This window comes from Cimex lectularius, unplaced genomic scaffold (genome assembly GCF_000648675.2).
Source record: "Cimex lectularius strain Harlan isolate CLEC.00 unplaced genomic scaffold, Clec_2.1 scaffold248, whole genome shotgun sequence".
Taxonomy (NCBI): Eukaryota; Metazoa; Arthropoda; class Insecta; order Hemiptera; family Cimicidae; genus Cimex; species Cimex lectularius.
The window spans coordinates 332606-358080 of record NW_019392778.1 but is presented as its reverse complement, the minus strand read 5'-3'; the positions used below and the strand labels follow the sequence as shown (position 1 = coordinate 358080).

The window sequence follows — 25475 nt, the reverse complement described above, 5'->3', positions numbered from 1 at the left end:
GGAGAAGGGGAAGCCGAATTTTTGATGGATTAGGTGAACAAGGTCCGTTTGACATGGAGAAGTAAATGGTTGATTGGATGAACGAGGTGATTTTCGGCTGTTCATAAAGATAGAGAGATAGATACTTTTTCATAGACGGAATAGGAGAACAAGGTCCGTTGGTCATAAAGAAGAAGAAAATCTATTGCTCAGTTCATGAAAAAAGGCTATTTCACTGTTTATGGAGGAGATTAAGATGCGTTGTTCATTGGAAAGGAAAAGTTTGGTTGAGTATGGAGTAGGTGATATTCGTAGGTTAATGGAGAAAGAGAGGTTACCTTGAATATGGAGGAGGTGATATTTGTAAGTTCATGGAAAGAGAGGTTCATTGGATATGGAGAAGGTGATATTCGTAGGTTAATGGAGAAAGAGAGGTTACATTGGAAGTAGAGAAGGTGATATTCGTAGGTTAATGGAGAAAGAGAGGTTACATTGGATTAGGAGAAGGTGATGTTCGTAGGTTAATGAAAAAAGGGAGGTTACATTGGATTAGGAGAAGGTGATGTTCGTAGGTTAATGAAAAAAGGGAGGTTACATTGGATTAGGAGAAGGTGATGTTCGTAGGTTAATGAAAAAAGGGAGGTTACATTGGATAGGGAGAAGGTGATATTCGTACGTTCATAGAAAAAGAGATTACATTGGAAGTGAAGAAGGTGATGTTCGTAGGTAATGGAGAAAGAGAGGTTACATTATCGAGACAGTGTTGTTCGTAAGTTCATAGTATGAGTGGTTACATTGAATAAGGAGAAGTTGATGTTCGTAGGTTCATGGAATGGAAGATGCGTTGGTTATAGAGAAGTAAAAAGTTATATTTTCAAAAAAAGGTTTTGTATGGTGTTGCAATTAGGAAAAGAAGCTGCATTTTTCAGGAAGAATGGGATGCTCGATTATTAAAGAAGTTTTGTAGAACAAGGTATATTCGTTATGTAGTTGGGCAGAAGGAAATGTAATGATCAGCTATACAGAAGGTTTCTTCATGGAGAAAGAGAGGTTTACAGGTTTAAGTAGAACAACTTACATTTGTTGCACGTAGTAAGAGATGTCTTGATCGTGAAGAAGGAAGCGTTTGTGTGGGAAGAAGAAGAATAGGGTTTCGTGAATATGGATGTATCGTTGCTCTTCACCCCCAGAAGAATGACGAGGTTGAGCGGACCCATGTAGTCGACAACCATCGCCTGACCATCATGTTGAGATCCTCGTCCCAAGTCACGTCACACAATCTTTTAAAAAGCTCCATGTTCTGGTAAATAAATGTTTTGCGATCGGTTCCGTCAACCTACCTTGTCCTGGAGGTCCTGGAAGTTAGCAATGATTCAACAGGACCAGCACGACATCTTTCAGTTTCCTTTTGAAAATAATTAAGGTTTTTGCGGAGGTTTTGTTTTTATGTACTTACACCATAACTGTATACGCCTACACGGTGAGGAACAAAGCTTCCACGACATCCTGCGATTTCTTCAGTTCATGAGCCAACTGTAAAAGCTTGGTTTCGTTTGTTTTTTCTTACCTTAAAATCTGACCGAGTTATTCGGTGATGTCTTCAGCACGATGACGCTCCCTTTTCCGAGTTCTCCCCACTCTTGACCCTTGATATTCAAATTTTAGGATTTGCAATCATTAATGATTCATCACACTTTAGGAAAGAGACTATTGGTTTATGGCTTATGCTTTATCGCTATGCATCCGGATTTAGTAATTGAACAGGAGGATCAATGAACCTCTGCAGGACGTAAGAAAGAGTCGAACTCCTTCCAATGGCCGCTCAGTTTCATTTTGAATCATGATGACCACCACGTTTTTAAAATAGTCATTCATCATTCCTCTACTATAATAACTGGTAAAACCAACCATAAAACATCCTCATCGATTGCCAACCTCCGAAGCGCAATTAAGCCTAATTAGTTCAAACAAGAAAAAGTAAACGAATTTTTAATCTAACTCCCCTACTTTTTTATAGGTCATGAGAAATAATGGACGGAGAAAACTTCCAGACCAATTTTACTCATCTAAATAAGTACATTAGTCAAATCACCAAACTTCAGCCCTGGTATTATTTCATCTTAGACGTATAACACAAACATTTACACGCTAATAAATACACTCCAAACTGCTCGATCGATCAGTACTAATGTGGCGATAAAACAGCCGGTAGTTGTATTCACCTAAGATAGTCCCATGACACGCCCAACCCTTGTATACTACATACCGTGGGATCTGAGCCGTGTAAAGCATATATTTATATGGCGTCAAATAAACGATAAACAGCTTGATCTGGTGCTGTTTTGTTTTTGTCTTTTCACGGTCCGGCGTTCCTCGCTGTTTCGGGCTTTCAACACGTCTCTTCAGCGGTGTGTTTTCCACAGTTTAAAAGTTTGAGCGTTGGAACGGGCATAGTCACTTTTCAGATTTAAAAAAATCAAGTTTATTTTTCTATTCATAAGCCCATCAAATCAATATATAATTGCTATTACACTTATAAGTGTGCCAATCTAGAACTACATATTTTCCTTAATAAAAACCTTTTGCCCTATTTTTTTCGTCACCTTCAATACATTGATTTAAGCATCATGAAGTACGAATAGCTTGCGTTGAATATCTAAACAAACAAAAAATTATTAAAAGATTTTCAATGAAATAGAAATAAAATTTTATTTACTCAAAATTTTCTAGAAGGATTAAAGGAATTTTTCCTGTTGGCAAAAGGAGAAGTTTGTCGCTTATAGAATAAAAGATTAAAGAAGTTCGACTGTTCATAGTAGACATGAACCCCGACTTTTCCGGGAGAAGAATGATGGAGAAAAAAGGTATGGAAAAGGTGATGTTCAGGGTTCCTGGTGATCGAGAGGAAGGTGCGTTGTTCATGGAGAAAGAGAACCTTGAAAGGTGATGAATGAAAGAGTGAAGATGCGTTGGTCACGTAAGAACATTTTGATTAGCCACGGAGGTGTTGTTCAACTGTTCATGGAGAAAGAAAAGAGAGGATTGTTGGTTCAAAGGTAAAAAGAAGTTTGATTGTCGATGGAGAAAGAGAAGAAGATGCATTCTTCCTGGGGAAGAAAAAGTTTATTTGGATATGGAGAAGGTGATGATCGGCTATTCATGGACAAGGAAAAGTTTGGTTGGATATGGAGAAGGTGATGATCGGCTATTCATGTACAAGGAAAAGTTTGGTTGGATATGGAGAAGGTGATGATCGGCTATTCATGGACAAGGAAAAGTTTGGTTGGATATGGAGAAGGTGATGTTCGGCTATTCATGGACAAGGAAAAGTTTGGTTGGATATGGAGAAGGTGATGATCGGCTATTCATGGACAAGGAAAAGTTTGGTTGGATTTGGAGAAGGTGATGATCGGCTATTCATGGACAAGGAAAAGTTTGGTTGGATATGGAGAAGATGATGTTCGGCTATTCACGGACAAGGAAAAGTTTAGTTGGATATGGATTAGGTGAAGCTCGGTTGTTGATGGAGTAGGAGAACAAGATTTTTGGTAAATCGAATTTACCCCCATGAGTGTGACGAGGTTGAGTGGACTCCTGCCCCGGTAGTCGACGACCATCGGCCTCTTCGCCTGCCGTATCATCATGTTGAGATCCTTCCGGACCGCCGGCTCCATCTCTTCCCATGGCACGTCACATAAGCTTTTAAACAGCTCCATGCTCTGGAAAATAAACGTTACTGGCTGTTTTGCGATCGGTTCGGTCGGCCTACCTTGTCCTGGAGGTTCTGACCCATGAAGTTAGCCGCGGAAATGAGCGCTGTCACGATCACGAGGCAGAAGGCGTTCACCACGACCTGAAGGACATCCTCGCCCAGTTCCTTTTTGGAAAGTGGTTTTAGTTTTTTGTTTGGGATATGTTTTGTTGGGGCTTACCACCATGATTGTGTACGCGTACAGGGTGAGGGAAAGCGCGCCCACGACGTTCTGCGACGCCATAGCCATACCGAAGAGTTCTTTGAGTTCATGAGCCAACCTGCAAATACTTGGTTTTTGTTCGTTTTTGCTTGTGTATTCTTCTTCCTACCTTAAAATCTGACGGTGTTCATCGATGATGTCTCTCAGCTCGATGCCGCTCTCTTTTCTGAGTTCTCCCCATTTTTTGATCCTCATGCTTATTATCTCGAGCTCGGCGCAGGCGTAAGAGATGGACAAGTAGCCCAAGGACTCGTAACCAAAAGCTACCACGGAGATCTTGGCGCACCAGAGAGACGTGACGACGTTGACGAAATAATAATAAAAGCTCCTCTTGGGATTTTCCCCAAGATAGCCCGTGTTAGGCAAGGGCACCATGAAAGGCTTCTCGACCCCGGCCGTGTACAGATAGAAGTCGTAGAAGTAAGGCAGGATGTCGAATGTCGTTATGAAGCAGGTCGAACACGTGCCGAAAATCTTGACGCAGAACCAGATCAACCTAGTCCTCTCTTTGATGAAGTCGATCTCCTCCTGGCGGTCCCTCCTCGCCAGCATTTCTTTCAGTTTGTCGTATACAGACTTGGACTTGCCCCAGTCCAACTGAGCGTACGCCATCGGCCCGATGAAAGCTGCCGAAACGCTAAAAAGTGAATATTTCGACAGGCTCTCTTTGAAACCGGACAAGAAAAGGGATATGAAAGTTAAAGGCGTGACGGCGATCATGTACCAGAGCCTGAATCTCTGCAGGAACACCTTGACCGTTGAGAAAGAGTCGAACTCTTGCCACTGGCCGCTCAGTTTCATTATGAACCTGATGACCTCCAATTTTTTTAAATTTTCGTTCATCTCTCCTCGGCTCCTCGGGGCTTAATGAACGTCAATTACATCTAAACTTACCTTCAACTGCTTAATCGATGACCAACCGCCGAGGCGCAATTAAGCCCAATTAGGGAAAACAAAGAAAACTAAGAGAATTTTTAATAAACTTTTTCTTCTAGATCGTGAGAAATAATGGACGAATTTAAGTGCAAAAGTTAAGTAATACGTCACAAATTGTTGATACTTTTGTCGTTTTACATTAGCAAAAAGAACCGCTAGCTGTGTTGAAGAAGAAGACAAATCGATGCCTTGCATACACCCGTGTGATCTGAGGCATATACTAGACTTATATGCCATCATATATTAACCAGGATGTTTGAATCTACTTTAATAATTTATTATCAAAACAATCTCTTGCTGTATGCTCCTAAGAAAAATCGATTGCATGACTAACACTTGCATATAAGTTTCCATAAAATTCCATGGATGTAAAGCATATATTTAGTCATATAAACCGAAAAATATTGTTTTATAAGCGAAACAATTTCTCGGTTTATTCACCTAACAAAAGTCGATGGTACTTCCACTCCTTAGATATCAGATCCCGTGTAATCTGAGGAATCTACTTTAATAATTTATCATCAAAACAACCTCTTGGTGTATTCACCCAAGAAAAATCAATAGCATGCCTAACTCTTGCATATAAATTTCCATAAAATTCCATGCATATAAAAATATTTAGTCAGATAAATCAAACAATAATGTCTTACAAGTGACACAATTTCTCGGTTTATTCATCTAAGAATAGTTGAATTCTATCCTTTGGATATTAGCCCTCAAATAATGTGAGACATAAAAGTCGTATATTTGTGTGGTATCATAAACCAGCAAAGATGCTAAATTCTACTTTAATATTTTATTAGCAAAACAACTACCTGTTGTATTCACCTAAGAAAAGTACATACTACGGTCAACCTCTTGAATATCAACTCCCAGATAATCTAAGGCATGTAAGTCATATGCTTATATGGTGTCATACAATCCTAAAATTTTTTATAGAATTGTACTATTTTACTAGTAAAACAAGCTCTTGTTGTTTTCACCCAAGAAAACCCCGTGATAACCATGTCGTAGAATATGTAATGTATTGTATATATATATTTCCCCCTATTGTATCGGTTTAATAATTTAAATTAATTGATGTGCGTTTATAAAATATGACTATCGATCAGAAAATTGTAGGTGATATTGGATTAATTGTTCGAGCTGATTAATTTTTAAGGACTTTTCTATTTTATTTGGACTATTGTGATATTGGCAGGCGGTACGAGATGAACGAGAACATGAAGGATTTCGACATGATAAGAAAAATCATGGTCTGGGCGGGACAGTGGCAGGAATTCTCGACATACCCTCGTCTCAAGATTTTCCTCCAGAAATTCCGCGTCACGTACCTCATGGTCCTTTCCCCACTACCACTCACTTCAATGTTCCTCTCGGGTTTCATGGATAGCCTGTCGAAATACGCCCTTTTCGCCGTTGGTGCGACCCTCATCGACCCGATGGCGTACTCGTTCTTCTTCGAGTGGGACCTCGCTAAGAAGGTATACACGAGGCTCAGGGCCATCGTGGCGAGAAGGGATTCAGAAGAGCACATCAAACGTTTCAAAACTAAGTCGAGGCCCATATGGATCGTCGTAGCCGTCTACGCACTTTTCACCTTCCTTTTCGTCTTCTTCTATGAGATCATGCCATACTTTTACGACGCCTACCTTTTCTTGTTCACAGGCTCGGATAAGCCTTTCATGACGCCCATCCCGAACCAGGGTTTCATGGACAAAGAGCCGAAGAGAACTTTCTACTACTACTGTTCCAACGTCTTCACGACACTCTGGTGCATGGACCTTGCCATGATCGTATTCGGATTCGATTCCCTCACCTACTTGGTTGTCATATACACCTGCATCGAGGTCGAGATAATAAGCGAGAGGGTCAAGTCTTGGGGGGAGAAAGGTGCGGACCCGGCCGAACTTCGCGAAATCATCGAAGAGCACAACGAAGTTCTCAGGTAAGTCCACTCCAAACCACGAGGAAAAACAAAACAATAAAAATACATTCAGGTTGACAGATGATATGATCGAACTACTAGGAGGTCCGATGGCATCGCAGAACACAGTCGGATCCCTAGCCATCACCATCTTCGCCTATACAGTCTTAGTGGTAAGCAAAAAAATAAATCGAAACTCAACAAAACAGACAAAATAATACAAAAGTTACAAAACAGAAATACGAAACCGACCTCTTTCTCGTCATAGTCAACGGTCTTTCCGTCGGCCTGACATTCTTGGTCATCGCGACTGCCAACTACGTCGGCGACAGGCTTGAAGACGAGGTAGACCTTTAACTTTTTTTTAAATACCACCACCTTATATCCTTTTTCTCTAGGGTGTGAGATTTTTCCAAAGCCTATACGACACCCCGTGGTACAACATGCCCCAGAAGGAACGTAAGGCGATTCGCATTATGATGTGCCAGGCCGTCAAACCTTTGGTCATCACCTACAAGGGCTGGAGCCCCCTTAATTTCGTCACTCTCATGGATGTAAGGTGACATTTTTTTTTTCTAAGCGGTACCCTGTATAAAAAAGAAATTTGTCTTCAGGTGGTCAACGCGAGCTATTCCTACTTCATGGTACTCAAATCGATGAATTGAAGCTGTACACTAATTTAAAAACTAGGCACAGCGCACACAAGTCATATAATAAAACACTTCTTCAAAACTGTTTCATTTCTTATGTTGTCTAATACCTTCTAACGTTATATTCAAAGGGATGACCATCGAGTTTTCTTAGGTAAACACATCAACCGATAATTTACTAATAAAATATTACAGTTCTATCAGACAGTTTGGATTATATATAATCCCATATAAATATTAGCCTAGGCATAAGGAAACTGATATCCAAATGGGATGACAATCGTAACTAGGTTTCTTAAGCGAATAGCGGTTTTGTTAATAAAATATTATAGCAGAATCAAACGTGACATGATGGTATATAAATCACGTTCATATATTCCTCAGATTACACAACAAGAGCTTGTTTTACTTTAAATAGTACAATCAAAAAAATTTAGGATTGTATGACGCCATATAAGCATATGACTTACATGCCTCAGACTATCTGGGAGTTGATATTCAAGAGGTTGACCGTAGTATGTACTTTTCTTAGGTGAATACAACAGGTAGTTGTCTTGTTAATAAAATATTAAAGTAGAATTTAGCATCTTCGCTGGTTTATGATACCACACAAATATACGACTTTTATGTCTCACATTATTCACGGCTAATATCCAAAGGATGGAATAAACCTATTCTTAGATGAATAAACCGAGAAATTGTGTCACTTGTAAAACATTACTGTTTGATTTATCTGACTAAATATTTATATATGCATGGAATTTTATGGAAATTTATATGCAAGAGTTAGTCATGCTATTGATTTTTCTTGGGTGAATACACCAAGAGGTTGTTTTGATAATAAATTATTAAAGTAGAATCAAACATCCTAGTTAATATATGATAGCATATATGTCATGTACGTATATGCCTCAGATTACACGGGATCTGATATCTAAGGAGTGGAAGTACCATCAACTTTTCTTAGGTGAATAAACGAGAAACTGTTTCGCTTGTAAAACAATATTGTTCCATTTATATGACTAAATCTATGCTTTAAACGCATGGAATTTTATGGAAACTTATATGCAAGTGTTACTCATGCTACCGATTTTTCTTGGGAGCATATACCAAGAGGTTGTTTTGTTAATAAATTATTAAAGTAGAATCAAACATCCTAGTTACTATATGATAGCATATATGTTATATACGTATATGCCTCAGATTACACGGGATCTGATATCTAAGGAGTGGAAGTACCATCTACTTTTCTTAGGTGAATAAACCGAGAAATTGTTTCGCTTATAAAACATTATTGTTCCATTTATATGACTAAATATATGCTTTATATGCATGGAATTTTATGGAAACTTATATGCAAGTGTTAGTCATGCAATCGCTTTTTCTTAGGAGTATACAGCAAGAGATTGTTTTGATAATAAATTATTAAAGTAGATTCAAACACCCTGGTTAATATATGATGGCATATAAATCTTGTACGTATATGCCTCAGATTACATGCGAGCTGTTATGCAATTTTGCAATTTTCTGAGCGGAAGTACCATCAACTTTTCTTATGTGAATAAATCGAGAAACTGTTTCGCTTATAAAACAATATTTTTCGGTTTATATGACTAAATATATGCTTTATATGCATGGAATTTTATGGAAAATCATATGCAAGTGTTAGACATGTCATCGATTTTTGTTGGGTGAGAACACCATGAGATCGTTTTGTTAATGAAATATTAAAGTGGAACTATGCATCTTCGCTGGTTTATGATGCGACACAAATATACGACTTTTATGTCCCAGGTTATTAGAGAGCTGATATCCAAACGAGTGGAAGAACCATCAACTTTTCTTAGGTGAATAAACCGATATAATGTTTCGCTGGAAAAACATTACTGTTCGATTTATATGACTAAATATATGTTTTATATGCATGGAATTTTATGGAAACTCTAATCCAATGTGTATTATGGACCTTTTTCGAGTGAAGCATCCTGGCAAATATACGTTGGCCTAGAAGTAAATTGTCGACCTTTCTTTGACATGTAATCGGCCGACTAAACGAATCATGATCAATCGTAATGCATAATTGAATGGTGGGAAAATGTCGGGAAAATTAACACCGGTCAAATTGTCCCAATTCGTCTTGTCGTTGAATGATTCATAAGCACAATTATAAGTAATTACGACCGATTTGATCACATAATTGAACGTATTGATTAAAAAGGTATTTATTTTTTTTTAATCTGTTTCAACTGGACCTTTCTGATCCTGAGGGGCGCCTTGGGGAACAGGTCGTCGACAGTGGGCAGTTTGAAATTTCTGTTCATCCTCCAGATAATCTCAGCGGCGTGGCAGTACGATGACCTGACCCTGATCACCTGCCTTGGTGGTATCTCTTCCTTGACCGGTGAGTACTTTTTAGAAGCTATCAGGTTGTACCTTTGGAACCGTTGTCTGTACTAAAAAATCTGTTTGGTTTTTTTTTAGCTTTTTACCTGTGCCATTCCATGAGTTTTGAATCGGTGATTTTCTTCCTGTAGAACTTTTTCGCCTCGGACCTCTGCGCCTCGAGAACGTCGTACTTGCCCGGGTCACCCGGAGACGTCTCGGCCCCCCTGTACCTATCGAAGTTCGCTATCTGCTTGGCAATGTTGTTGAAGCAAGACCTTAAAACTGCCTTTTTAAAATATAAACTAGTCAAAGGGGCGGGAGGTGAAATCACCTGAAGGCGTATTTGTCCGTGTCGGCCAGCATAGTCCTCAGGTTGCCCGGGTGTTCCACTTCCACGAGTGTGGAGTCGTCCTGCCAATCGCGGATGTCCTCACAGCCCGGTAGGTCCTGGCTGATCCTGGGCCAGTGTTCTGGGTAAAGAAGAGGGTCCGGGAACTCCTTGAAAAAAAAAAACCAAGGTTAAAAAAAATACATATAGCATTATACCCAAGCGCATAGAGAACCCCTTAAAGATGATAGTGTTTAAAAATTTAAAAAACGTATATTATCTAAGAAAAATAATTAAAAGTACAGAAAAGAAGAGAAAAAAGAGAACAAAGTGAATACACTTTATTCGAAACTCACGAAAGACGAATCTGAATCTTCCTTTTCCGTTTCTGAGGGTTCCTCCTTGATCGGAGGCTCCTCCTGGGCCCGTTCCGTCCCGCTTTCCCCCTCGGGGGGTTTCTTGAACATCGCCTTCCTCTCCTTCCGCCTCTGGAAGACCGTAGGGTAGATCTCGTAGGGCGAGAAGTTCCTGCCGGACCTAGTGACTTTCTCGACCCCGCTTCTCGACGTCTCTTTGATTTTCACCTTGGAACGTTTTGTCGCGGGGTCAAAAAGACACAGGGGAAAAATTGACACAAGCAAAACAAAAAACAATAGAAGAAGAAAAAAATCATATGTCTCACTTTGATAACAGATCTTTTCGCCCTGTCCCTCTGGGGTGTCTTCACTTTTTTACCATTCTCTTCGCTCGCCTGATTTTTTTCCTCGTTTAAAATTTTTAAATTCTTTATACAAAACCTTTTTTAAAATTCATTTTTGACTCACGGGTTTTTTGGCCTTGGGCTTTTTATCAGCTTCCTCGTCCCATTTGAGGATCAGCCTTTCGCTCCTCCTCATGGATGAAGCTCGCGGGCGGGCGTCTCCGCTTCACCGTTGTTTTTCTTTTCCCAGGGAAAATTTCCACACAAAAACCGTTCCCTTTTTTTATAGGAAAAACTCTACCAACTGTGCAACAGCGGAAGAACATATGGAAGAAATCCACATGTGGACCGGGGGAGAGGAAAATCTATAAAGGTTACAAGTTCCCCCCCTCTTTTATTAAAACTTAATAACAAACGGCATAGTAAGCCAACTTTACTTTTTCAGGAACATTATAATAAATTCTACTTTAAAAGTTCAAGAATTAACGAATTAAAATAATCATTTCTAGATAAATAGTGCTCAATCACATTTTTATGGGAGGGGTTCCTGCTTAAATGGAACTCAGCCTCATTCTTTTATGCTCCTTAGCAAAATGGTACTCAACCACATTTGGATAGGGTAGTATTTTCCAAATATAGAACTCAACTCATTTTTTACGGCATTTTTCTGCCTAGATAGAGCCCAATCTCTTGGCTAGCTTAAGGAGGTATTTTATGATCCATCATCTTCCATAGGACACAGTATATACCGCAGATATCCGTCATACACATACGAGCACGGTTACGCTGTCATAGAAGGGAAAAGCTCGAGACTACACGGACCCATTAGCGTTTTCTCGTTAATGTCTATGCAGCATGGCACACCCTAAATACAACTCGATCTTTCTGGGAAGTTAATTTAGTGAAGAAACTTTTGAGTGTAGTCACCTAAGAAAAGCAGATGACGCGTTAGCCCAAAATGTGAGTTTTCTCTCACCCTGGGTCTATGAAATATAAAAAGTAATGTAAATGTTAAAAATCAACACGATTTTCGTTACAATTGATGGTTTTACAAAGGCTTTTTTGGCTTCTCTTCCATAGGATACAGTAACGCAGCAGCTATCCGTCATACACGTACGAGCACGGTAACGCTGTCACAGAAGGGAAAAGCTCGAGACTTACACGGACCCATTAGCGTTTTCTCGTTAATGTCTATGCAGCATGGCACACCCTAAATACAACTCGATCTTTCTGGGATGTTAATTTAGTGAAGAAACTTTTGAGTGTAGTCACCTAAGAAAAGCAGATGACGCGTTAGACCAAAATGTGAGTTTTCTCGTGACACTGGGTCTATGGACATATAAATAATCATGGGCATGTTAAAAATCAACATGATTTCCGTTACAATAGATGGTTTTACCAAGTCTTTTCTTGGATTCTCTTCTTGACCGTTTTTTTCCGTTTGCCAAGCTGTGCGTATTGCCTAACCCCTGCCCCGTACAGTCGGAGCCGAAAGTCGGCCAGGAAGGGTCGAGCCCGAGCTGGCAACGCTGTGTGAAAGTCCTCGAACCGAGAGCTCACTGACAGCTGCGTGCCTAACGCCGACCAGGGAGGATGGTGGCGACTGAGACGATCCTCGAACTGAGGAACATTTCACACTCGGGCCAGGTAAGAAGTCAAAACATCTTCAATCAGAAGTAAGTCATTTCATCGAATATTATAGGTAAAATGTATGACAAACCCCGCCGTGTTTGAACCCGTTAACCGGAACCGAGTTAAATGCCATGGCTAACTGGCCAACCTCAACGTCCTATTCGACAAAACTATAAACGACAAACATCAAAATCTTTCCTTTATTTTCGTTGTCTCAATTGTTTTGACTCGAACCTCCTCCGCTGACCTACCGTTCAAGTCTCACCGCGTAACTAATCAACATTCATCCATTTTCCAGCTTATAACCGTAAAACTAAAAAACAAACAAAAATTCGCCTTAGAAAAAGCATAAATCTTGTAAAACCCTGTCATTCTTAAAAGAAAAGGTTCAAACTGAACCCTTTCTAATCCATGTGCATGACTCAGGATGAGAGACAGAGCTCGCATACATTCAGCCAGTTCCGTTACTGAATTATAACTGGAACATAACTCGACCAATAATTTCAACCGTGGGAACCACTGCCGACGAAGTATAATCGAAACATTCAAAAGTACTCAACCAGATTTGTCTCTGAAACATTATTGACAATACAGAACTCGACCGCTTTTCTTGGAGAGGTAGTCTTATCTGGATTACAACCGCATATTTTATAGAAATTTTTATCAAGATTAGTGCTCAACTACCTTTGGATTGCAAGGATTCTTAACAAGATAGAACTCGGCCTTGTTGTTGTGTAGAATTCCCTGCCCAAGATAGTGCTCATCCACGTTTTTATGGGAGGGATTCATGCTAAGATAGAACTCAACTTGTTTTGATCCTGCCCAAAATATGCTAAACTTATTTCTATGAACTTTTTCCTATCAACATTGTACTCACCTACAAAGCATTTATTTAATTCCTGCCAAGGATAATGGTCAACCTTATTTCTATGAACTTTCTCATACAATATAGTGCTCAACTACAAAAAGATTATGTAAAGCCTTGCCCAAGATAATGCTCAACCTCTTTCTGTAGACCCACCAAGATTTTACTCAACTACAAAAACATTATGTAAAATCCTACCCAAAACAGTGCTCAACCTCATTTTGTAGACTTTTGCCTTAAGATAGTACTGAACTACAAAAACATGTAAAATCCTGCCCAAGGTAATGCTCAGCCTAATTTCTATGAACTTTTTGCCACCAAGATTTTACTCAACTAAAAAACATTTATGTAAAATCCTGCCAAATAGAGTGCTCAACCTCATACTGTAGCCCTTTTTCCATCAAGATAGTACTCAAAAACAAAACCATGTAAAATCCTGCCCAAGATAGTGCTCAACCTCATTCTGCAGACTTTTTCCCACCAAGATTTTCTCAACTACAAAAACATTATGTAAAATCTTGCCCAAGATAGTGCTCAACCTCATACTGTAGCCCTTTTTCCATCAAGATAGTACACAAAAACAAAACCATGTAAAATCCTGCCCAAGGTAGTGCTCAGCTTAATTTATATGAAATTTTTCCCACCAAGATTTTACTCAGCTACAAAAACATTATGTAAAACTTCAAATTCATTAAATTCGCTAATTTCGTGGTCCGCTTGACCAATTAATATATTACAATTAATTAAGGTTTTTAGTTGACATAAAAAAGTCAATGGCACGAGCGGGATTCGAACCCACGATCTTCGGCTAGATATGCTGCTGCTCTACCACACCCCACCTTTTGAATTTTCCCTCCCTTTTGCCATTTGAAAAAAAGAAAAAAAATGGCAAAAAGGAGGGAAAATTCAAAAGGTGGGGTTGAGATGGGAAGTTGGTGTCCGAGTGGATCGAGGTCACGACAGCTCAAGTCGTAGAGCAGCGGCGTATCTAGCCGAAGATCGTGGGTTCGAATCCCGCTCGTGCCATTGACTTTTTATCTCAACTAAAAACCTTAATTAATTGTATTATGTAAAGTCCTGCCCAAGATGGTGCTCAACCTCATTCTGTAGACTTTTGCCTCCAAGATCCTCAACTACAAAAACATTATGTAAAATCCTCCCCAAGATAATAAGGTCATTGAGGTCAACCTCATTCTGTAGACTTTTTCCACCAAGATGGTATTCAAATACAAAAAAAATATCTAAATTCCTTTTCAAGATAGTGCTCAACCTAATTTCTATTAACTTCTTTTTACCCAACTACAATTTTTTTAATCCTGCCCAAGATAGTCCTCGACCAAATTTGGTTGGAAAGTGACAATGCCAAGATAGAATTCAAAATCATTCTTTTATGTAAGTTCTTTACTAAGATAGTACTCACCAAATTTGGATGGGGGTAACATTGGCAAGATAGGACATAACCTCATTCTTTTATAGACTTTTTTCCACCAAGATCGTACACAACCAAATTTGGAAGGGGTGGCTTTGCCAAGATAGAATTTTATTACAGCCTTTATCTGTTAAGGGCAGAACATAAGATTGGACGGTTCTTAGAATGTAGTTTGTGCCTTACATGTTCCGATATATCCGCAGGTTGGGCAGAGTTCCCTGACACAGAGGCTGTTCGGAAACGTCGAGACGGGCCTCATCCTCAAAGACGTGACCCTCGAGGTGAAATCCGGCGAGGTGTTCGCCGTCCTCGGTTCGAAAGGGAGCGGTAAAAGGGCTTTACTCGACGTCGTGTCAAGAAGGGCACGAGGCGCGACACGGGGCCAGATCCTGTTCGAGAGGAGCCCCCTCACCCTGAGCGTGTTCCAGAAATGCTGCGGCTACGTCACCAACAGAACAGACCTCATACCATCGCTCAACACGGAGCAGACGCTCTACTACGCGGCGAACCTCAGCTCGGGCGAAAAGGTGTCGAGGTACACGTGTTCGACCCGGGTGAGACAGATGCTCGCAGACCTGGCACTCAATCAGGTGGCACACCATTCCGTCACATCGCTCAACAAAAGCCAGAGGAGGAGGCTCGTCATCGGCATCCAACTCATCAAAGACCCCAGTAACCTAACTTTCATTTTTTAAAAATAAATAAAACATCTCTAATATACCTATTTTTTCAATACTTCAGCACTGCTTTTGTTGGATGAGCCTACAGCAGACCTGGACCCTCTATCGACTTACTTAGTAGTCTCTATACTCTCTTCTTACGCAAGGTATGTGTTTTGACGTTCTTTATTTGATCTTGTGACCAATTGTCTGGGAAATATTAAGGCGTAGGGGCAGAGCGGTCGTACTGACCATGGAGAAGCCTAGGTCGGACGTCTTCCCTTTCCTGGACCGTGCAGCTTTCCTCTGCTTAGGAGACATCCTCTACGCCGGCCCGACCCGTCTCATGCTCGAGTACTTCAACTCGATCGGATTCCCTTGTCCGGCGACGGAAAACCCTCTCATGTACTACCGTGAGTAACGACAAAAAAGTCCAGTATTTGAAGAAAAAAAAACATTATTTTCCCCGTCCTAGTCTGTCTTTCGACGGTCGATCGTAGAAGCAGGGAACGTTTCATGGAGTCACACGCCCATATAGTCGAGCTGGTCGACAAGTTCAAAGCTGTCGGAGCTTCGTACCTCACCGGTCAGACCAACGTCCCTTCGACCATCAAGTCTGAGTTCAAACCGGCAAAGCCCAATTGTTTCCAGGTCTCGGCCACTTTGTACCAGTGAGTATCTGACGCCTCATAAAACTTTAAAAAAAGATAACATTATTTTTTTTTTAATTGTTTTCAGGAGACTTTTGGCATCGACGTTCAACATCACCCAATTCGGCCTAGCCCATATGGTCCTGAGGCTGACCCTCTTCCCCATATTCAGCCTCCTAGTATTTTCACTTTACATCAACACTAAGGTAATCTATTAATCAAGTTGAGTTAATTGACTGAGTTGGGAATAAAAGCTAGTATAACCTCACGCTGTAGATACTCAAATACATAACCATACGTTTTGCAATAAAAATTACATATAACTTCCCTCATATCGAGGTTTTTAGGTACTCAACACATAACCTTAAGTTGAGATTCGCAAAAGCCTTCCAATATCAAGGTTTTTTAGTTACTCAAACTTACATTTGAAAAAATTTACATATAACATCCCTATGTCAAGATTTTTGGATACTCGAACATATAACTTCGTGTATAGGTTTACACAACTTGCATATAACATCCTCATTCTAAGGTTTTATACGAACAAGCATATAACCTTGCGTTTAGATTTGAAAAAAAATTACATATAACATCCCTATGTCAAGATTTTTGGATACTCGAACATATAACTTCGTGTTTAGGTTTAGACATTGCATATAACCTCCCTATACCAAGGTTTGGGTTCACAAACATAACTTTATGTTTAGGTTCAGACATATTCCATACAACCTCCCTACATCAAGGTTTGGGTTCACAAACATATAACTTTATGCTTAGATTTGAACAACTTGCATATAACATCCCCATTCTAAGGTTTTAGTTGAACAAGCTCATAACCTTACATGTAGATTTGAAAAAATTAACATATAACAACCCTATGTCAAGGTTTTTAGATACTCGAACATATAACTTCGTGTTTAGGTTTAGACAATTCGCATATAACCTCCCTACATCTAGGTTTGCGGTTCACAAACATATAAGATTATGATTAGATTTGAACAACTTGCATATATCATCCCCATTCTAAGGTTTTAGATGAACAAGTATATAACCTTACGTTTAGATTTGAAAAATTTATAACATCCCTATGTCGAGGTTTTTACAAACTTAATATGTAACTTACATATAACCTCCACATATCAAGGTTTTAGACAGTACGCATAACTTTATGTTTAGGCTTAGACATCTTCCATTCAACCTCCCTATATTAAGGTTTTAGAAAATCAAACATATAACTTTACGCTTAGACTTGCAAAAAGCCAAAACTCGACCATATAACTTCGTCTTTAGGTTAGACATCTTGCATATATACTCCCTATACCAAGGTTTTAGAAAATCAAACATATAACTTTACGCTTAGACTTGCAAAAAGCCAAAACTCGACCATATAACTTCGTCTTTAGGTTAGACATCTTGCATATATACTCCCTATACCAAAGTTTTAGAAAATCAAACATATAACTTTAAGCTTAGACTTGCAAAAAGCACCTTCATATCATATGCATTAGATATTCAAACATATAACCTTAACTTTAGTTCTGAAAAAGAGACTAGCCGGAAAAACCCCTTCATATAACTTCCATGCATTAAGTTGTGGAGAGAATACAACCCTACGTTTAGATTTCCTAAAAATCTTTCATACAACCTCCACATATCAAGGTTTTAGATACTAAACATAACTTTTGTTTAGGTTTAGAAAACATGAATATAACCCCATATTTAGAGGGGTGTTAGACAATAGCATATAACTCAGGCGAGCATACACTATATGAACTGTATATACTGAATCCACGCTGATTTTTTCAGAGTTTCGACAATCCGCCCGTGAACAAGCTGGGCGTGCTCTTCTTCAGCCTCTTCGGCTCGTACATCTGTTCATCGATCACAACATCCTATACTTGTATGTTGAGTGCCTTATTTTGTTGGTCATGTTTTTGACTGTTTGTTTATAGTGTCGGTGTGTTGTAGTTTCGGTGTTCAGGACGAGGTACTACCAAGAGGCTCAGGAGGGCATATATTCGGGCCCACTCTTCCTCATCGTCTACGACCTCTTCTCCTTGCCTTTCTCGCTCGCTACCGTGGCCGCCTCGTCCAGGATCCTCTTCCAGTGAGTGTCTGATGTCTTTGGAAGGAAAAAATGAAATTGTTTGTTTTTGTTCAGGGCGACAGGGATGGTTAAGGTGGACGAATGGATGGCCTTCGCAGGCCTCCTTTGGACGTGCTACTTCACAGCGGAACAGCAGACGATCGCCCTCCTGAGCGTCGTGAGGAGAAGCTTCAACGCCGCCATCGCCTCGTCTCTCCTCTGCCTCCTCTACCTCGTCCTCGCGTCCGGCATCCTGAGGTAAACAATTTCCCCCCGATGTTTCGAGCTCATTCTAAACCAAACCTTGCAGGTCTTTTGCGGGTATGCCGGAGTGGCTCTTCTACACGTCGTACATGACCCAGACCCATTTCGCCTCGACCCACCTCACGAGCATCTTCTTCGCGGATCTGCCTTCCAACTGTACCTCGGACGCTTCCGGCTTCTTCCCCCTGGGCTGCAGATCGGCGGAGAACGTCATCTTCTCGTCGACGTCCAGGTCGGACGTGTTTTCTGGGCCGAGCCCTTCTCTCGCTCTCGCCGTCTCCGCTTCCATCGCCAACCTCGTCCTTTATATCCTTCCACTACCCGGGTTCGTCAAAGCCAAGTTCAGAGAGTAGAAAACCCCCATGTCATTATCGTTGTCCTAATTATTTATTATATAAAAAATATATTTTCTTCTAAATCAGTTGTCTTTCATTTGCCCACACATTTACAACAGTAAGGAATTCAATTTAATCTTTTTCAAAGGAAATCTTTAAATGATAATTAATCCATTCTCTTAAAGGAGAGAACTCAACCATCATCCTTTGATTTTTTTTAAAGGAGAGAACTCGAACAAGGGAATGAACTCATCCATCATCATTTGAGTTTTTCTGAAAGTAGAGAACTCGAAAAAGAGAAAACTCAACAATCATCACCAAGTTCTTTCGAGGTTTTCTTTAAGGAGAAAAACTGAACCACGACCTTTCAATTTTTCATAAAGGAGGGAAAGGTTTGCTAGTTTAGGAACTCAACTGGAGTAGATTTCTAGAGCCATGACTGAAAACAAATTAAACATATGTTTTGCCGTTGCAATCTTTGACTAAAAATAATAATAGGGTCGGTGATCGTAGTTTAGGAAATATTGTTTACTATTGTTATCACGGATGTCATGTATTCGGTGAAACCAGGGCCGAAAAGGAGGACGGTGAGGTTGTCAGAGAACGCCGGGCCTTCACAGAGGCGGGTCACTGCTACTAAGTTTTCCCCGTTTTGTCCAGGAAGAGGAAGCATCCCAGGGCGTCGCTGTCGAAGGAGGACATCTCGCCGGAGAAGATGCCAAGAGAACGGTCCGATGGAGAGGCCGAAGTGAAAAGGGACGAGGAGAAGGAGGAACTGCTCAGAGAGAACATGACTCTGGCTAAAGAAACGAGACGTCAGGCCAGGGCGATCAAGGAGCTCGAGAGTATAGAAACATCGACCTGGCCAATTGTAAACGGAGTTCAATCTTAATTTGCGTTTCAGGGCAACTGGCAGAAGAAAGGGCCTTCTACGAGGAGCAGAAGTGGGAGTACGTGAAGGAGATGTGCTCGAAGCAAAGATGGTCCGACAAGTCGTTGCAGACCGACTTTACAGAAGACGAGTGTCAGGGTGATTCCTTAGCTGGGGAGCTGCGCAGGGTCAGGGCCATGTTCTACAGGCAGAGGGTCATCACGTGCCGGGTCTGCGATAAGTTCGTCCGCCTCCGCGAGTACAAGGACTGCCTCTTGAGGCGGCTCAGGAAGGCCGAGACCGTCTACGGAATGGTACGTTAAAGAAAATAAAACAAAAACACAACTTACAAAGTGGTCGGGTTTTCAGGTCATAGAACAGCTCATGAGGCATCTTGCCGAGGCGAGAGTTACGTTCCTCACGTCGGAAAAGAGGACGAGATCGGACAATGTGAGTCATTGTAGTTTTCAAATGGTCCCTTGGTATAAGACAAAAATACTTGGGTCATTTTAACTAACGTTTGAGGACTTACTGTTCCACTCGGTTGTCAGGCCGTGCTTTGCTTCCATTTCTGCGAGTCCCAAAGTTGTTTGGTATCCTCTTTGAAAGCAAGCTCCAGTACCCCTTGACCTGCCTATTTGTTTGGTAACCAATCTGCTCTTGAGTACGACTTTTCCATTGGGTCTGTTATTAGGGCGACTACCTTATTCAGTGTCAAGCACCACCTCTCCCAGCTCACCCTGTCGGTTGTTCCTGACCGCGTTCAACTGACAAGAGCACGAGCAACCCCTAGCGAAGGTCTCGGTTATAGGTCTCCGCCTTAGCACACAGGATCTAATTAGGCCTGCTCCCGCCTTGGCTACTGATCTTCACTGGGTCATAGGTGAACCTTGTCAGGTGGCACTCCACATCAGGTCTACACCTACCATATGTTAGTAAAAGTATTTCCTTTCTTCACTATTTAGATTGGCTGTTTTTACCCGATGATTGGTTACAACCGCTAGCAGGCGAAGAGCCTAGTGTAGGTGGCAGCCAAAGCTAACGTAACTACTGACTGGTTTTTCCAGTGGTCCTTAGTAGTTGGAGTCCGATGGCTAGTGTAGATGAGCTAGATGAAAATCTGGCTGATGTTGGGAGTTCTCTTGCTTCTGAGGCTAGTTGTGACATGCTCCATTAGTGAGTGTGATGTGGTTGGGCCCCTGCCTATTTACAGGGGTGCTGCAAGTCGGGTTACACATTACCCTGCTAACGCGGCCTTCTTCCAGGAAATGAGGTTCTCAGCCGACGAGGCTCCCTGCTGCACGATCCTCTTCGCTCACTACCGAGACTACCGACTTTGGACCACCGGCTCCACACATGCCCTCTCCTCAGGGCAACCAAAAAACCCGGTCCCTAAAACAACTCTACCGGACCACTACATTACATTCTTACCCCTCTATAAGGTGGGCCTCCAAAATGCAGGCAGCTTCTGAGGTACATCTGGAACGCCTAACGCATGTTTAGAACAAAGGTATAAGTAAACTACCTCTTAGGTTTCCCGGACGAAGGAAAGACTTTTTTCGTATTATGATGACTAGATTCGAACCCGAAACCGCTAGCTTGGGAAATACGAGTCGGACTCCCTCAATCATTCATCAACCGGGGTCCCCCCCGTCCGACTAAGGTTTTTGTAGTTAGGCTCTTTCCTTTTATTTTTGACTTAAGTTTTTGATCGAACGGCAGTTTTGTTATATTTTTAGAGGAGAATGGACGAACTCGTGGAAAGGACGGCCAAGTACGCCTACAACAACGCCGCTCTGCATATCCAGCTCCTGAAACAAGAGAGGATCATCGAAGGGTTCAGGTCGAAGCAAATCGACCAGAGGTAGTTTCTTTTTGTTTTTTTATTTATAATCGAGTATCAAAGGACGCTTTTTATCTGTTCCGGCAGCGAGTGTTGCAAGTGCTGTTCCAAATGCCGCCTCACAGAAACCGACTCGAGGGAAACGGTCAAAAGAGCTGAGGAAAGGAAGGCTATCACGTACCTGTCGAGCAAGCTGAAGAAGGCGAGGTCCGAGGAAGCCCCACGTAGGAGGAAAGGCCGTTTGAGGCATTCCAAAAGCGAAAAAGGATGAAATCTTTTTTTTTTCTTTTTTTTAACAAATAAAATTATGGAAAATCCAAAAGGTTTTTTGTAAGTGGCGCGCTTGCCTCGGATCTGGGTGGGAGAAAATCAATAATTTTATCACAGGGAGCTCACTTTATCAGAAAAGCGGAGCTTTGAAAATCCAAGTAAGATCGCCGTATTTGGATGGGACAGGTGAGTTTGGGAGCCTGGAAGACTTCGGGGTCGTGCGGGTCGGCCTAATCACACATCACGATGATCCGTCTTCTTTTATCGGATTAACACGGGGGAGTTTGGACATTTATGCCTTTTTGGTGGGAGTCTTTTAACTATAATTTACATGCTGGATTTATATGTGCTCAAGGTGTGAGTATAGCGATAAAATTAAAAGAAGCGAAACTTGAATGGAAGTAGAACAATAGTATTTGTGAGAAACCGCCCGTTTCCCAATTTTATGACAACAGATAAACCGACACTTTTCCTTACTGGGTTTACTCCTTTTTCGCTGTTCGTTTTGCAGAAGAGCAAGCACAAGAATTGCTCTTGCTTCCTCGGGTTCTAACATTGTGAAACCAGCGAAGAAAGAGTCTTCACATGGCAGTAAGTTGAGAGTCAACCAGGTAAATGACATCTGAAAGAGGCCTTATTCAGGTCATCTTTAGGGCCTGGGTAAATCACAAAAGATGACAATGAATAAAATACAATTTAAGGTGTAAATACACATTTTGAACCGAGTATTTCATACTCGCATAAACTGTGGTGCTACTCTTGTTGTCATATTGCTTTTGTGTTAATGTGTTGTGAAACGTATCTCTATTCTGCTATTTTTATCTGTATGTGATAGGATGGGCAGTAAATTTGGGAAAATTTCTTCTATCATAGGCGGTTTTATTTAACTCAAAGGAATTCGAGAATGGAGATTTTCTGGATTGGATTTGTGATTCGGCATTCAATAATTGAAAGGAAGTTAATTATTAAGGACAATAAACGAGGTAAAGGGAAAAATATAATTAAGTGAAAAATGGCAAAAAAGAGGGAAAATTTAAAAGGTTGTAGGTTGAGATGGGGAGTTGGTGTCCGAGTGGATTGAAGTCACAATAGCTCAAATGGTTAGAGCAGCGGCATATTGAGCTGTCTTGGGTTCGAATCCACTCGTTACACTGACTTTTTCATACCAAGACCTTACATAAAAAGTACAATTAATTAAAAGAAATAATTTGGTCAATTCGGATTTGTAGGCTGTTGGTGTTGGGTCTTTGACTTTGGAAAAAAATTGTGTGTACTGTTTTATGGTTTTTAAAAGCTATTTTAACTTGTTCTGAGGAGAGAAATTTACTTAATTTGTGTGACTAATGTGTGGATGAATGGAATGGATATGTATTTTGGTTTGTCTTTGTATGTTTGTGTTCATGTGTTGTGTACTGTGGAGGATGCCGTTTTGTGTAGTGCTAGGTAATTATGATTCTGTTGATTATGATTTTAGGGTAGTCATTGTTACTAAGATTTATGTTTAAATATTTTTTTAGGTAAAAGGATTCATGACTTACAGATATGATTCTGTCCTTCCTCCTTTAGCCGTTTTTAATATTGGGGTGGTGCGATGTATAATTGAGGTGGCGATCAGTGTTCTTTGGTTTTTTTTTTGTACCAATCTGTAATTAGTGTGCCATCTGTTTGTCTTATTACAAGTGCATTTAGGAATGGTATTTTGTTTTCTGTTTCGACTTCATGTGTGAATTGTAAGCGAAGATGAAAGTTGTTAAATGTGTTTAAAACAAATACAAATGGAACTTTCTAGAAACGGTTTACATTAACAGAAACACACACAGCGTTAATGACAGAACAGATATGTGCAAACTCAACCGGAGCTATGCCAACATCATGAAGCAAATAAACTATTAAACCTTAAATGTCGCCCACCCTGTCACAATGATACAAAAACAGCAAATACAAATTCATGTTTCACAACACTTTCACACAAAACCAATATGAACCGTGAGCACCACAGTATGATATGAGTATGAAATATTTGGTTCAAAATTTATACAGGGTGTTCGGCTTTGCCAGAAGATTCTACATTCAAAATGGAACCAAAAAGTCCTAATTACCTGCGCTCCGAATCTCAAGTTTCGGAGTTATTACACTTTTTCTGATTTTTTAAGATTTCATGACCTAGCTTCAAATAAATAACTCCAAAACTAAAAGGTTGTGGACAAATTCGTACCATCAAAAACTACGTTAAATTTCCAATAAGATATGATTGATACTAAACTTGTAACCTTCATGAAATAAGCATTTTAGTAGCCACAAGTTCGGAAAAAAAAATTTCCAAGTGGAAAAATTTACTATGGCGATTTTGAACTATTTCGAAGCCTAGAGACCAGCAAATTTCACAAACGTACTCCATTTAATATCCTTTTTAGTGGTGCAATTCTTTTAATTACTGTTGTCCAAGATGAAGAAATTGATGAAGGAAAGGAAAAAAACCGTGGTTGAAGGAATTTCTTCATCTTTGAAAAAATTAATTAAAAAAGAAATTACACCACCGATCCACTTTGAAGAAAAAAATTATTTTCGAAGTTCTGGCTATTAAAACGCTCATTTCATGAACGTTTACAAGTTTAGTATCGATCTTATTGGAAATTTAACATAGTTTTCAATGGTATCGACGGATTCATCAATCTTTTAGTTTGGAGTTATCGTTTATTTTAAGTAAGGTCATGAAATTTTAAAAAATCAGAAAAAGTTGAATAACTGTTGAGATTCGGAGCATAGTTATTAGTTCTTTTTGGTTCCATTTTGAATGTAGAAACTACTGGCCAAGTTTGTACCCAAACCTGTATTTACATCTTAAATTGTATTTTTTGAAATCGACATGTGTTTTGTAATTTACCCAGGCGCTGAAGATGACCTGAATAAAGGTTGGAACGTCAGCAAAAAAAAAAAAAATGGAAAACGTGTTTTTCTAAACTACCTCATTCTTGCCCACTCCTCACGGCCTAAACGAATTATGAAACAGCAGATCACTAAGGAACACACATTTGCCTTAACAGAAGAATACAGTGTATTTCTGTGTAATTCATCTTTTTTATATCGCTATTGCCATTTGACAACTTAAAAAATAGTAATAATTTTTATATTGGTTGACAATTCTTACTCTTTGTAGAATGGTGAAAAATGCCGAGAAGAGGCTTCTTAGCTGTTCGGACTGCGAATATAAGACGTACAAGACGAGTAATTGGAAGAACCACATGATGACTCACACGGGCGAGAAGCCGTTCTCATGCCCCGACTGTCCGTACAGGTGTTCGCGTGCCGGCAACCTCAAGACGCACATGCTCATACACACGGGCGAAAAGCCGTTCCGATGCGCCCTGTGTGGATTCAGGACTTCGGACGGAAGCACAATGAAACGCCATACGAAAAGACACACGGGTGAAAGGCCATACGCGTGCCCTTACTGCGAACACGCCTGTTCAAGGGCCGGAAGCCTCAAACGCCATCTTCTCACGCACAGCGGGACCGTCGAAGGTCTCGCAGACGAGCAGACTCAGCATACCAAAGAAGGTGAGGTCATATACGCCATCATACAAATCATACAAGAGTAATTTTCGTTCCACTTAAACAATATTATAAATGAATATCTTTTAACAAAAATTCCAAGCTAATTGTTAATGAATAAAAACTAACCAGGCTTTTCT

General features: G+C 40.4%; 5 protein-coding genes across 8 annotated transcripts; 4 read left to right on the top strand and 1 right to left on the bottom strand.

Moving 5' to 3' along the window:
- Positions 1–2484: 2484 nt before the first annotated feature.
- Positions 2485–12310, bottom strand: LOC106670887. Its single transcript, XM_014401552.2, has 10 exons — positions 11004–12310; positions 10862–10963; positions 10536–10763; positions 10183–10349; positions 9956–10126; positions 4063–4590; positions 3912–4011; positions 3749–3856; positions 3543–3698; positions 2485–2635 (listed from the first exon to the last, which is right to left on the bottom strand). The coding sequence occupies exons 1-10, from the start codon at positions 11073–11075 to the stop codon at positions 2585–2587; spliced, it is 1683 nt and encodes a 560-aa protein (XP_014257038.2). The 5' UTR covers positions 11076–12310; the 3' UTR covers positions 2485–2584.
- LOC106670741 (odorant receptor 46a-like) lies at positions 6007–7519 on the top strand. Its single transcript, XM_014401322.2, has 5 exons — positions 6007–6837; positions 6890–6989; positions 7054–7161; positions 7215–7370; positions 7431–7519. The coding sequence occupies exons 1-5, from the start codon at positions 6101–6103 to the stop codon at positions 7479–7481; spliced, it is 1152 nt and encodes a 383-aa protein (XP_014256808.1). The 5' UTR covers positions 6007–6100; the 3' UTR covers positions 7482–7519.
- A 91-nt stretch (positions 12311–12401) lies between the features above and the next one.
- Positions 12402–18885, top strand: LOC106670850 (ATP-binding cassette sub-family G member 5). Its single transcript, XM_014401500.2, has 10 exons — positions 12402–12526; positions 15009–15477; positions 15547–15631; positions 15690–15877; positions 15940–16135; positions 16203–16320; positions 17921–18014; positions 18083–18221; positions 18276–18458; positions 18511–18885. The coding sequence occupies exons 1-10, from the start codon at positions 12473–12475 to the stop codon at positions 18815–18817; spliced, it is 1833 nt and encodes a 610-aa protein (XP_014256986.1). The 5' UTR covers positions 12402–12472; the 3' UTR covers positions 18818–18885.
- A 57-nt stretch (positions 18886–18942) lies between these two features.
- Positions 18943–21814, top strand: LOC106670852. Of its 3 annotated transcripts, none has more exons than XM_014401505.2 (6): positions 18947–19391; positions 19460–19644; positions 19704–19984; positions 20040–20120; positions 21410–21534; positions 21601–21813. In XM_014401505.2, the coding sequence occupies exons 1-6, from the start codon at positions 19351–19353 to the stop codon at positions 21782–21784; spliced, it is 897 nt and encodes a 298-aa protein (XP_014256991.1). In that variant the 5' UTR covers positions 18947–19350; the 3' UTR covers positions 21785–21813. The 3 variants fall into 3 exon arrangements, with proteins under 3 accessions (XP_014256992.1, XP_014256991.1, XP_014256993.1); XM_014401507.2 differs by having other exon boundaries at positions 18948–19386; XM_014401506.2 differs by lacking the exon at positions 20040–20120 and having other exon boundaries at positions 18943–19391; positions 21601–21814.
- A 54-nt stretch (positions 21815–21868) lies between these two features.
- Positions 21869–25463, top strand: LOC106670853 (zinc finger protein 513-like). Of its 2 annotated transcripts, none has more exons than XM_014401508.2 (2): positions 21869–21969; positions 24941–25463. In XM_014401508.2, the coding sequence occupies exon 2, from the start codon at positions 24942–24944 to the stop codon at positions 25380–25382; it is 441 nt and encodes a 146-aa protein (XP_014256994.1). In that variant the 5' UTR covers positions 21869–21969; position 24941; the 3' UTR covers positions 25383–25463. The 2 variants fall into 2 exon arrangements, with proteins under 2 accessions (XP_014256994.1, XP_024083486.1); XM_024227718.1 differs by lacking the exon at positions 21869–21969 and adding an exon at positions 24740–24848.
- The last annotated feature ends 12 nt before the right edge of the window (positions 25464–25475 follow it).

Excerpts from the sequence above, each read along its gene's own strand:
- LOC106670741 (XM_014401322.2), top strand. The coding sequence starts at position 6,101 with ATGAACGAGAACATGAAGGATTTCGACATGATAAGAAAAATCATGGTC. Across the intron at positions 7,162-7,214 it reads GCGACAGGCTTGAAGACGAG|GGTGTGAGATTTTTCCAAAG; the intron begins GTAGACCTTTAA and ends CTTTTTCTCTAG. Across the intron at positions 7,371-7,430 it reads ATTTCGTCACTCTCATGGAT|GTGGTCAACGCGAGCTATTC; the intron begins GTAAGGTGACAT and ends ATTTGTCTTCAG.
- LOC106670887 (XM_014401552.2), bottom strand. The coding sequence starts at position 11,075 with ATGAGGAGGAGCGAAAGGCTGATCCTCAAATGGGACGAGGAAGCTGAT. Across the intron at positions 10,964-11,003 it reads AGCCCAAGGCCAAAAAACCC|AATTTAAAAATTTTAAACGA; the intron begins GTGAGTCAAAAA and ends TTTTGTATAAAG. Across the intron at positions 4,591-9,955 it reads AAACTCATGGAATGGCACAG|CGTTTCGGCAGCTTTCATCG; the intron begins GTAAAAAGCTAA and ends TTCACTTTTTAG.
- LOC106670850 (XM_014401500.2), top strand. The coding sequence starts at position 12,473 with ATGGTGGCGACTGAGACGATCCTCGAACTGAGGAACATTTCACACTCG. Across the intron at positions 15,878-15,939 it reads AAACCCTCTCATGTACTACC|TCTGTCTTTCGACGGTCGAT; the intron begins GTGAGTAACGAC and ends TCCCCGTCCTAG. Across the intron at positions 16,321-17,920 it reads CACTTTACATCAACACTAAG|AGTTTCGACAATCCGCCCGT; the intron begins GTAATCTATTAA and ends TGATTTTTTCAG.
- LOC106670852 (XM_014401505.2), top strand. The coding sequence starts at position 19,351 with ATGTATTCGGTGAAACCAGGGCCGAAAAGGAGGACGGTGAG. Across the intron at positions 19,645-19,703 it reads GGCGATCAAGGAGCTCGAGA|GGCAACTGGCAGAAGAAAGG; the intron begins GTATAGAAACAT and ends TTTGCGTTTCAG. Across the intron at positions 21,535-21,600 it reads TCGAAGCAAATCGACCAGAG|CGAGTGTTGCAAGTGCTGTT; the intron begins GTAGTTTCTTTT and ends CTGTTCCGGCAG.
- LOC106670853 (XM_014401508.2), top strand. The coding sequence starts at position 24,942 with ATGGTGAAAAATGCCGAGAAGAGGCTTCTTAGCTGTTCGGACTGCGAA.